At 59.7% G+C, this 12,457-nt stretch overlaps 1 protein-coding gene across 1 annotated transcript; it reads right to left on the reverse strand.

The window, feature by feature from the left end:
- Positions 1–237: 237 nt before the first annotated feature.
- RNF215 (ring finger protein 215) lies at positions 238–6,544 on the reverse strand. The gene is made up of 9 exons (XM_059676032.1): positions 6,149–6,544; positions 5,749–5,892; positions 5,177–5,248; positions 5,012–5,097; positions 4,384–4,540; positions 1,551–1,670; positions 1,334–1,477; positions 1,022–1,124; positions 238–934 (listed from the first exon to the last, which is right to left on the reverse strand). The coding sequence occupies exons 1-9, from the start codon at positions 6,431–6,433 to the stop codon at positions 912–914; spliced, it is 1,134 nt and encodes a 377-aa protein (XP_059532015.1). The 5' UTR covers positions 6,434–6,544; the 3' UTR covers positions 238–911.
- Between the last annotated feature and the right edge of the window lie 5,913 nt (positions 6,545–12,457).

Consider the following 12,457-nt stretch of genomic DNA (forward strand, 5'->3'; position numbering starts at 1 on the left):
GTCTCCAAGTCAGCAAAGAATTCCTCGCGTGGTTGGGTGAAGTCCACCTGGATGTGTCCCTCTCGGGGTGCCCCCAGCTCCGACATTCATCACGGAGTCAAAGCCACGCGAGCCCTAGTTCCCGGACTGTGCAGGCGTGTGCGTGGCGCCGTCTCACAGCCCACTCCCTTAGGCAGAGCCCGAGGTTTGCTTTTTCAATCTTAAAACATCCACGCACGTTTTCTTCCTTACGTTAAAATATAGCCTTGTTTATTTAATAGGAAACCACCTCCCCTCCCCCACGTCTTCTACAAAACGGACGCCCTGGGAGATGCACCACATTTGTCCGGGGCTTCCAGTGTCCTGGGCAGTGACCGTCGCCCCCCGAGCAGCACGGAACTGGACGGTGTCTGCGGTCTCTGCTCTCCCCAGGCAGGAGGGGCCGCCCTGGACGGCCGGGAGCCCTTGGCTCCCAGTGCCCCAGGCCCGCGGCCAGGAGGCCCCTGGGTTTCACATCCAGCCTTGACCAAGATGTGCCCTGAAAGATGGTCTGGCCAGGGTGCCCCCGGGGCCAGACAGCTGCTCCCCGACCCACCCCCCAATAAATAAGCACAAAAGTGGCCACTGCAGCCTTGGCCCTGGGGTGTCCTGACGGGCAGGCAGAGCTCCCACCGCCCTCACCTCTCCCCAGGCCCGGGGGCTGCCTGCAAGAAGGCAGACACCCCAGGACTGTACACAAAGGGCCTCTCTCCCTCACTCCCCAGCAGGTCTGGCCTGGGGGCAGTGGATGTGGGGGGTGCCTTGCTCAGCAGGGAAGGCCCCATCTTTCCTCCCACCCTCAGGGTTTCCTGTCCTGCCCAGGCCGAGGGCCAGAGTGCAGGTTGGGGGGCGGGGGGGGGGCATCTCCCCATGCAGAGCGCCAGCTGGGGCAGCTAATCCTCTGAGTAGCTGTTCCCTGCAGGGAGGAGGGGAGAGAACAGGGAGGGCGGCGTCAGGTGGGGACCAGGTGGAACCAGCCAAGGGCCCCACCCGTGATGCTCACCTAGGACGTTGAACTTGCACAGTGGGCAGGTCTGCTGGAGCATCAGCCAGGGGTCCACGCAGTCCCGGTGAAACTCATGCTTACAGGGCAGCACCCGGAGCCACTGAGGGGAGGGGAGGAAGGGCTCAGGCCACAGCTGCAGGCCTCCAGGGGGTGCCGGGCCGTGTCCTCACCCAGACTGGGGAACTGAAACCCCAGGGCCCTGCCACCCCCATCCTGCTTTCCACGGTGCTGGTGGGGGTGGTTCCCAGGTCTCGGGGGGAGTGGGGGAGTCACAGGTCAGCGGATGGCGGGCCTCTGCCAGGGCCTCACCTGCTTGTTGCAGAAATAGTCCAAGCACACGGCGCAGGTCTCCGCACCAGGCTCCAGGGGGCCCTGCGCCGCCCGGCCCAGCCTGCAGCGCCGAGTCTTGAGGGACGCCAGCCTGCGCACCACGCGGCGCTTGAGCAGGTCCACCTGGGGGGAAGGACGCGCACCGTTGGGCAGGGCCGCGGGCTGGGGGCCCCGGACTCCCTGGGCTGGCTCCCACCTGGCCTCCGGGCTCCTGCTGGCTGTGCCGGGACGCCTGCCGCTGGGCCTGCACCACGAGGCCTGTGCACAGGAGCATGGCCACCAGCAGGATGGCGTTCCACAGCTGCTGCAGGGGCTTCTGGGAGGGAGCAGGGTGTCAGGGACACGGGAGGGGGTCTCCGGGGGGGGCCTCTTCCCCCAGTAAATCCACCCCTCAGCACGGCTCCTGGCTCCCTCTCCTGAGGCCTCCATCCCAGGGTCTGCCCGGCTGTCTGCTCTGTCCCACACATGGGGGACCCTCACTGTCCCCAGCCCAGGCCCCTCCTGAGCAGCTAACCCATGCAAGTGTCTGCCTGGCCAGGACTCCCCACCCCACTCCCAACCTGCACTGCTGCTCTGCTTTCTGGCGCCATCACCACCCACCTCTGTCCGGGCTGAGCGTTCACACCCCTCGACAGGGTGCCAGTCCCCGGGGCTGTGGCCTCCCTCTCCTTGGGTTCCATGTGCCCCCTCTCCAGCCCACCCCTCTACTGCTCCAGCCTCCCCCACCGTTTCCTGCCACAGCCACAGACCTGGTCACCCGACTCCCCTCCTGGACACCCTCCCCCAGGCCCGTCCCTGCGTCCAGGAGAAACCCAAACCCCTCACTCGGCCTGCCTCCTCCGGGCCCTCAACTCCGCAGCCCCACCCCCTGCTGTGTCCCTCGCTCCCCTCCTCCTCTTGTGCCTTCCACACACTGCTGCCCTCTAGGGAGCCCCTTCCTCCTTGCCCGTCCCTGGGCTACTGTCTCTGGAAGCTCTGCCTGACCAGGGCTGGGCCGGTGCTCCCCCCGCCTCGCCTGCCCAGCTCCGCACCCTACTCTGCACGGTGCTTCCTGGCTGCTGCGGTCGGAGGGAGGAAACCCTGTGTGACCCGCCTCACTGAGTCTGAGCAGCTCCTGGGGGGGGGAGGGGGGGGCTCAGGGTTCCCGGGAGGGGAGGGGGGCAGGGTGTCTTCACGCCCTGAGACTCCCACCACATGCAGTGTGGCAGCCAGGCTCTGACTACTGAGCAGCGGGCTCAGGAAATGAGGCGACACCGCACACCAGACCCAGCCTGCCCCCCATGTGGGCACACCTCGCCCACACGGGCACCGTCTCACAGGGCCGGTGGGTGTGTGATGACTAATAATAAACACGGTCCCTTCAAAGCTCTCTGCGCTCTTAGTGCTCTCTGCCACCATGTTCTCCCCAGCCAATGCTGAAGTTCAACGGCCATCACGGGGGTGGGGGTGGGGGTGGGGGGCCGAGGAACTGCCTGTGGTAACAGAGGCCCCCGCGCTGGACAGACGGTGCTGCCAGGGTCGGAAGACGCCGCTTTTGCTCAGGGCAGAGGCACTAGGGGGGCCGCTGCGCGGGCACCTGTGAGTCCCAGTTCCCCGCTGTCCTGCCCTTTCCTCCCGGTTTGTGTCCCCGTCACCCCGTCCCTGTGGTGGGGTGGTGGCACCTGCTCCAGGGAGCTCTCCCACACGCCTCAGTGAAGCTCAGGTGCCCTCGCTGTGCCCGGGAGGGCCCGTGCCCACCGGCAGCTCAGCACTCACCCCGCAGAGACCGTCTCTGGCCTCTGCTCCCCGGATGGGGCCCCAGGAGCCGGGCTGGCGCTGCCCTGCGGCCGTGCCCCCTGCCACGCTGACTAGGCTGGCCCGTGGCAGGACTCACTGAGTGGCCATTGAAGTGTAAGCTCTCCGGGCAGAACCTGGAGCCCCATGGGCCGAAGGCGTGGCTGGCCCGGAGCTCTGCTGCAGGCCCACCACCCAGCCCCCCCAGGCTCAGTGCATGTGGGAACCTCCAGGTGAAGAGGGAAGGCGGGGCTGGGGCTTGGCCATCGGACCTTTCTGATACACAGGGGCTGCAGCTCTGACTCCCAGGGGTGGAGGGGAGGCGCCTCCCACGCTGGCCAGCAATATGGCTGCTCAGCTGTGCCCTCTGTACCAGCCAGACCGAACTGCAGGCTGTTTTCCCACCTCCAGGCCCCTTGGACCCGCTCCCAGCCTGCCCCTCTCCGAGCTCTAGCCTTTGTGCCCAAACTTCTTCCGGCCTCTCACTGACAGCCCCGCCCCCAATACCTGCCTCCCCCACCCCCCCTCCCCCAGATCTGTGTAGGCTGCCCTCCAGGCGAGACCCAGAGGGCTCCCTCCTCTTCCAGAAAGCCCTTCCACCCCCCACATCAGGGCCTGCTTCCTCCGCAGACGTGTGCGTCTTTGTGTTGCTCAAACGTGAATTAGTCTGGGCTGCCACGGCCGCCTCTGGGTCAGAGTCCCCTCCCCCCTTGTCTTTGAGCCCTTCCAGGGCAGAGCCCAGGCCTCACAGCCTTTTGTACCCACCACAGCCCTTTGCATAGAGCCCCAAGTGCCCTAGGATCTCAAAAGCTACTTGGTGACTCTTGACTCGAACCCTTGTAACAATAAAGATATTCCAAGTGGCGGCGGCAGCCCGTTCGCTCAGCGCCCACCTGCCGGTCCCGTGGCCCCGTGCTGTCCTTGTTCACAAACGAGGAGCACGAGGCCAGAGAGGTTAAGCACGCGGCCCGCGGCCACTCAGCTAAGATTTCAGAGCCAGGACCTGAACCTATGTCCGCCCGACTTGAAGCTGCCTGGCACGGCCCACGTCCTCCGACGCCTGCTGGAGGCTGCATCCCACGAGACCGGGGCCAGCCCTGCGCAGACAGGGACCTGAGAAATGCCTGCAGGCAGAACCCCTCAGAACCCTCTCGACGCTGAGCACTGGGGAATCCAGAGAAAAGCCGACGTAGCTCGGCCTCCAGGAGACACGGCCTGGGTGTGGTCCTACCCGAGCCTCCTCGCCCCACACTCACCTGCTCCTGGGCCCGGCTGCCTCCCAGGCACACCAGGTCCTGCCACCCTCCGTAGCCATCCTTGGAGAGGCCGCAGGTGGTCCACAGGGTCAGCTTCCACTCGATGTTGGCCGACAGGGACGCTCCACTCGTGATCTCAGCTGTGGCCTGGGTCCTCCTGGGAGGGGAAGCCAAGAGGAGCTCGACAGGAGGGCTCTTGGGAGGTGAGCCACCCCCCCATCCCCCTCTCCCCCCATCCCCTCCTCCCCCAGTTATCATTCTGCAGCCCTTCTGCTTCGGCCCCCAGGCCTTTCCCAGATATAGGTTTTCCCAGTTCTCATACCAGCCAGGCCAGGGCGGCCCCCGAGCCCAGGGAGGAGCCTGTCAATCAGGTGCCGGGCTTCCTCCTTGCGAGAGCCAGTGCCCTCTACCCCCACAGCGGCCGCCTCGCTGCAGGCCTGGCACCTCCTTCAGGTCTCCTCACCCATCTTCCAGCTCAGCCGTAAGGATAAGAGGAAAGGCCCTGTTCCCACACACACACACCCCCCCCTCCACTGCCACAAGCCCATGGCCAAGCCCATGGCCAAGCCCCGCATCCTCAACACCCAGGTTCCCAGCTCCGCCCTTTGGAGCTCAAACCCCGACTCACTGCAGCAGGGCCTCCAGCAGTTTGGTGACGTTGGAAGAATAATGGAGGACGATCACAGGCCTGAGCAGAAGCTGGGATATGTCTAGCTGTGGGGGGCACAGGGAGGTCAGAGGCCTTGGTCCCCTCCCCCTCAGCCCGTGTGCCCCGAAGCCTCCTCCGGCTTACCTCTCGGACCACGTTGTGGTTCAAGATGAGGAGGAGCAGGGCCGAGGCCCCCAGGAAGAGCGCTCTCCGCATCTGCAGGACAGAGAGAGGCTGGCCCACGCCCCAGCGCTGCCCACACACCTGTCACCAGTTACTCTCAGCCCCTAGCGTGGGAGGCAGCCTTTCCTCTGGGTGGACCAGCTATACCCTCCTCGAGGTCAAGGGCATACCCTCCTCGAGGTCAAGGGCAGAAGCCCTTATTCTTCCTGCCTTTCCCCCAGATGCTCTGTGGGACCCAGACAATGCTGTGCCCTCCCTCCTCCGCCCGCCTCGGGAACTCCCCACTGGATAGTCCCAGAGCCTGGGGAGCATCCTGACTCTCTGACCTCCGCACCCCCCCTCCCCCCCCAGCCCCCCACACCTGTTTCTACACCACACTGCCTCCACTGTCCAAACCGGGGTCCCTGCCCGCCCCCCCAGGCCTAGGCGTTTCCTGGAAGCTCCTTAGGGTCCCACTTGGCAGTCTGGCTCTATCTAGCAAATGCCTTGACGCCCCTTCCTCCCACCCCCTCCCCCACATACATCCCCTGCACCTGCTGGACCAGCGCCTTGGGGTAGGCCCGCGGGCGGCCGCTGGGACTCTCCTGCGGGAACTGGGCCGCCTGCTCCTTGCCCACGTAGGCCACTGCGATCCAGCCTCCCCCTGGCACCTCCTTCTCAGCATCCACGTTGTCCATCTGGGGGGCAACGGGCCATGGGCAGAGGGAGGAGAGGACGTTAGGAGGGTCAGACACACGGAGGATGCAAGGCCAGGGTTTGGGAACGAGCTTGGAGGGGAAGGCATCTGGATCTCAGGTTTTAGAAGCCCGAACGCTGAGGGCCTGGGCGGGCTGGGGAGGGGGCGCCGGGCTGTTGGGGATGTGGGTGCGGGGTCCGGATCTGGGTGCGGGGTCCGCGTCGCGGGGCCGGGCCAGGTGGCTGGGCGGCGCTCACCAGCAGCAGACGGCCGCGCAGCGGGGGCGCCGGGTCGGCCTCGGGGCCGATCCTGACGCCCTCCAGGACCAGGGCGTCCTGCCGCGGCAGCCGCACGTCCACCCGCACGGCGCGGGCCCCTCCCCGCCCCGCCCGGGCCGCGGGTTCGCTGCCGTCGGCCGCGGCGCCCGGCCCGGCCAGGCCCAGCCAGAGCGGCAGCAGGGGCAGCAGCAGCAGCAGCGGCGACGGCGGCGGCGGCGGGGGTGGCGGCGGCGGCCTCAGCGCGGGGCGGGCGGCGGGGCCCATGGCGGACCCAGCGAACAGCTGAGACCGGGGCGCCGGGGGTCCTGGGCGCCGGGGCAGCAGAGCGAGCGAGGCCCTGGCCGGCCGGGGAGGGGCGGGGCCGAGGCCGGACGGGGTGGGGCGTCGGGAGGGGGCGGGGCCGAGGCCGGACGGGGCGGGGCGCAGGGAGCGGGGTGGACTCTCGGCGGCTCGGGCGCCCCCTGGTGGCCGCGGAGAACTCTGGCGCCGGCGGCCCGGGAGACCGGCAGAGCCCACCCAGGTCACCCGGGCAGAAGCGGGCAGTCAGAGAGGTGGCGCTCACAGCCTGTTGGATTGTCAAGAAGCCAAGACAGGACAGAGGAAAGCAAGAGAGATCGTTGGAAGGGGTGACCTGTGTGTGTTTGGGGGGGGTGGGGGGCGGGGTAGCGGAGACTGATCAGGGCTGGAGAAGGGTAGGAAGGAGGGCTGTCTAGGATCCTGGAGGCTGGAGTGGCCTGATGGTCCCGTGTGGCCTCGGTCAAACGGTAGTCCTCTCTGCCGAAACCGGTTTGGCTCAGTGAATAGAGCGTCGGCCTGCGGACTGAAAGGTCCCGGGTTCGATTCCGGTCAAGGGCATGTACCTGGGTTGCGGGCACATCCCCAGTAGGAGATGTGCAGGAGGCAGCTGATCGATGTCTCTCTCTCATCGATGTTTCTGACTATCTCTCTCCTTTCCTCTCTGTAAAAAATCAATAAAATATATATTAAAATTTTTTTTAAAAAATGGTAGCCCTCTCTTCCCTGGGCCTCTACCTCCCCCCCAGACCAAATCCGGGAGGCGGAGAACCAGAGACTGACATGGGAGGCAGGCGGGGGAGCCTGAGGCCAGGGTCCTGGGGTGGCGGAGAGAGGGGCTGGGGATGCTGACCGGACGGAGCGCCTCCGTGGGGTGGAGAGGCTGGGGCCTCAGGGGCGTCGCTTTCCTCGGCTGTGAAGTGGGCACGACGTAAGACCAGCACTGTCTCTCCCCCCACAAGTGACTTCTGATGCCTGCGCTGAATGTGAACGCCCCACCGCCCGTCCTCAGGCGCGTCCTTCCCTCCAAGGGCTGCAGCTGCTGAGAGCGGGCGCAGTCTGAGAGCCTCTTAAAACGTGAACGGTGATAGAGGGCAAAGCTGAGCCATGGCAGTCTTTCCCTAACAGTACATTAGGAAAAGCATCAAACGTACAGGAAGAGCGAAGGGATTTCACGGTGAACTCCGGTATAACCACCGATGCTGAATCCTCAAGATGCTCCAGAAGAAGAAGAAGATGGAGAGAATAAGACAGCCTGATATTATTGCCCTGGCTGGTTTGGCTCAGGGGTTGGAGCGTCGGCCCGTGGACTGAAGGGTCCCGGGTTGGAATCCTGTCAAGGGCACGTATCTTGGTTGCAAGCTGGGTTCCTAGCTCTGGGGCAAGCAATGTGTCTCTTACATCGATGTTTCTCTCTCTCCCACCTCCTCCCACTCTGCCTGAACATCAATGGGAAAAATATCTTCGGGTGAGGATTAACAACAACAAAAGACAGTTTGATATTATGATATTAGCCCCAAGACAGATTCCAGCAGGCGTGGCTCAGTGGTTGAGTGTCGACCTGTGAACCAGGAGGTCAGGGTTTGATTCCCGGTTGGGGCACATGCCCGGGTTGCGGGCTCCATCCCCAGTGTGGGGCGTGCAGGAGGCAGCTGATCGATAGTTCTCTCTCATCATTGATGTTTCTATCTCCCTCTTGCTCTCTCTTCCTCTCTGAAATCAATTAAAAATATTTTTTTAAAAAAATAGACAAATGGAGCATCAAACAGAAACCAGAACCAGACTCACACGCATAAACATGGATGTGTCAGAGGCAGCAACACATTGGGAGGAGGGGAGAGAAGGAAGTATGATGGACTATTGGATAAATTGTGCCAACAGCCCTGACCAGTTTGGCTCAGTGGATAGAGCGTCAGCCTGCGGACTCAAAGGTCCCAGGTTCGATTCCGGCCAAGGGCATATACCTTGGTTGCGGCACATCCCCAGTGGGGAGTGTGCAGGAGGCAGCTGATCGATGTTTGTCTCTCATCGATGTTTCTAACTATCCCTCTCCCTTCCTCTCTGTAAAAACTCAATAAAATACATTTTTAAAAATAACTAAATAAATAACTAAATTGTGCCAAGAAAATGGGTTAACCATAAGAGAAGACATGACATGGGACCCCTACTGCATTTCACACACAAGATATCAAGTTCACGTGGCTTGGAGACCTAAATAGGAAACGTCATACTTTAAACATTTTTAGAAAGAAACATAGGAGAATATCTTGATTCCTTTAAGGCCAGGAGAGATTCCTTAATCCAGGAAAGCAGATTGTAAAGGAAAAGGTTGAAAAAGTTCGTTAACAATAAAATGAAAAACTGTCCGTCAAAACCCGCAACCTTTTGGTGCATGGGACGATGCTCTAATCAACTGAGCCACCCGGCCAGGGCGCGTGACTATTTTTATAACCGGCAATTTGTGCTTCTTCATCTTTCAACTTTTCCGCCCATCCCCCCACCTCCCTCCCATCTGGAAAACATCAATTTGCTCTCTGTATCTCTGAGTTTATTTCGGTTTAGTTTGTTCATTTATTTTGTTTTCTTGGATTCCACATGTAAGTGGAAATCATATGGTATCTGTCTTTCTCACCATGGATATTGTAGCAAGGTTGAGCACACAAAAAAAAGCAAGTTTCAAAATAAGACACGCTCTGTAAGCTCAAAACCACCAGGACTTATAAGACTAACGCACAAAAAATCTGTTGTGTCGTATACACCAGCAATAAACAATCCAAAAGGAAATTCAGACAGCAATTCCATTTACAGTAATATCCCAAAGAATTAAATACCTGGGAAGAGATTGAAACAAGGAGGTGAAAGACTTGTGCACTGAGAACTACAGAACATTGCTGAAATAAATGAAAGAAGACCCAAATAAGTGGAAAGACATCCCTCTTAACACTAGATTGCCCAAGGAAGTCATTTTGACTGCTTTTTAATTTCAATTAGAAAAACAATTATGTATATAAGGACACAATGTCTTAGAATTTTGTGACTTTTTGTACAACATATAAATGCGTTTATTAATAATTGTAGTTACCTCCTCCTCCTTCATTTCCGGTATATATATGTGTGTTATACCTATATTGCCCAAAAGCAGTCATTTTGACTGCTTGGGAAATTTTTTTTTTAATATATTTTATTGATTTTTTCCAGAGAGGAAGGGAGAGAGATAGAGAGTCAGAAACATCGATGAGAGAGAAACACCGACCAGCCGCCTCCTGCACATCCCCCACCGGGGATGTGCCCGCAACCCAGGTACATGCCCTTGACCGGAATCGAACCTGGGACCCTTCAGTCCGCAGGCCGACGCTGTATCCACTGAGCCAAACCGGTTTCGGCTGCTTGGGAAATTTTAAATAATCAAATGACTCTTATTATTGAATTGAGTAAATGTCTTATATGACCAGTTCGGCTCTGTATTTAAATAACAGTTTTCATTTTTTTTCGATTACCGTCACATGATAACATACAAGTACATGATAAATTGTCGATACTTGATAAGTTGCAGTTGCTCAATAAGCTAAACTAGTACTTGTTATTCAAATCTTTATGCAGTGATACTTGTTCTAATAAGTTGTTTGTTTTATTTCTTTTGCGCCCTAAATTCATGAAAGAAATGTCGAATAGAAGTGAGTTATTGGAAAAGCTAAGGAACATAAGTGAAGAGTGCTCCGATATTATTCTTTCACAATGCAGTCATTTTGACTGCTTTTGGGCAATATAGGTATATACTAAATTTCAGTCTTTCTAGTGTTCATGAACTGATAGATTTAGTTTTGTGAAAACGGCAGTACTACCCAAGCAACGTACAGATTCAACACAATTCCTATCCAAATTCTAATGACCTTTTAAAAAATATATAGTTTTTTATTTATTTCAGAGAGGAAGGGAGAGAGAGCTAGAAGCATCAATGAGGGTGGGGTGGGAACCGGGTGGAGGGGAGCTATGGGGGGGAAAAGAGGAACAACTGTAATAATCTGAACAGTAAAGATTTAATTAAAAAAAAAGAAACATCAATGATGAGAGAGACTCATTGATCAGCTGCCTCCTGCACGCCCCCCACCGGGGACCGAGCCTGCAACCTGGACATGTGCCCTTGACTGGAATCGAACTTGGGACCCTCCCGTCCGCAGGCTGACGCTCTAGCCACTGAGCCAAGCCGGCTGGGGGCCTATGTCATCCTTTATTCTTTGTGTGAGGTCCTCACATTCGTTATGAAATCACTCCTCAAGTGTTGGAGGCTCCTTGGGGTCCATGGAGAGCCTTGCTTCTCCGACTCTGTGAATGTCCCAGCCCATCTGTCAGCCCCAAAGACAAGGCTGCCAGGACATACCCTGTAATTAGCCAGTCTGTGGCTTCCCCATCTGCCTACTCCCATCACTTGTCCCCTACCTCCCACCCAGGCAGGGGGTCCTCACTGTCCCCCCCCACAACACGCACACACACACACACACACACACACACGCACACACACGCACACGCACACACACGTGCACACACGCACACACCAAACAGACGAAGATCCTCCCCAACCTCTGTTCCCGCGGACCTAGAATTTGCTTCTGTTTCCCCACAAACATACACATCCTAGCCCCCATCAGTGGCAGCTGGGAGCCCTTGTGAACTTGGCGAGTAACCAGAGCTCTTACCCTGTGGTTACCCCCTGCAGGGCAACCCTGGGTTACCCTGGAAGAGACATGTTCTTGAGAATGTAGTCTCCATGTGGGAGGGTGTAGCCCAGCCCCGGCCTTCTGCTTGGGGTGGGGTGGGGTGGGGTGGGGTGGGGTAGGGTGGGGTGGGGTAGGGCCTGGCGGAGGAGCCAGAAGTCGCCGCTGGAGGGAGTGTAGGCTCAGGAACGGGGCCCGCAAGGCACCTGAGCTTGGCTGCAGGGAGATGAGTGCCGGGCAAGGCCCTGCTTGGGAGCAGAGCATCTGAGGCCGGGGAGCCTGGAGGACCCCCGGGGGAAGGAAGGGATCCCAGCTGGAGAAGAGGGGGGCCCCGGGCCTGGTGCTGACCCCCAGGTCCCCAGGTTCCCAGACGGACAGACAGGATGCTCAGCCAGAGGAGCCAGGCCTGCGGGTGGGTTCTAGCTTGCTTCGCTTCTGAGGCTGGGCGGGGAGCTGGCAGGGGGCAGGGGGCCAGCCAGCTCCCTCTGCCTGGCCTGTGCCCACCTGTGAAGTGGGAGACTCAAGGATTTAGGCGGGGGGGGGGGCCCTTTCCGTAGACATGCTGTGGCTCTGAGTGGCTCCTGTCTTGGAGTCCAGGCTCTGGGCCAGGTCGTGGACCGTTTGGAGGTCCCCACTGCTCCCCTCTCTCCCATAGGAGGACCTAGAAAGAAATGAAGCTGTTAATGAAAGCGCGAGGCAGGGGGTGTGTCGCCCCAAATGGGAACTGGGTAGGGGCGACGAAATATTTTAGACTCAATGCCAGGAACAGGGGGTGTGAGGGGGCCATGGGCTCCCCGGGCATGAGATGGGCTCTCCAGCGTGGTACCCAGCTGTGCTGAACGGACAAGGCATTCCGGGAGCCCTCGGCCAGTGGTGCTGGCAGGAGGAAGAGGGCAGGGAAATGGCCAGCAGATACCTGCTGCCGGCCCGCCAGCCCTGAGCTTGAACCTTGGCCTCCTGAGCTGCCAGGGGCCATGCAGTTCAGTGGCCACCAGGTGGCAGGCTAGTCCTGGGGAAGGGGCCACACGGGGCGATAGCGTTGGTTTCTGCTGTTTGTACGGAGACATGAGGGAGGCCCCGTGACAACAGGAGGGGGCTGGGCGGGGCTAGGCTAGGGGCTATATTACAGAACCTTGGGGGTTCCTGACCTCCCTTCACTGTGGGCATGAGCCCCAGGACCTAGGACAAATTGTCTTAGAGAAATCTTAGCCCGGCCGGCGTGGCTCAGTGGTTGAGCATCCAGCTAGGAACCAGGGGGTACCGGTTTGATTCCCCGTCAGGG

The sequence above is a fragment of the Myotis daubentonii genome, chromosome 19, assembly GCF_963259705.1.
Source record: "Myotis daubentonii chromosome 19, mMyoDau2.1, whole genome shotgun sequence".
NCBI classification, from domain to species: Eukaryota; Metazoa; Chordata; class Mammalia; order Chiroptera; family Vespertilionidae; genus Myotis; species Myotis daubentonii.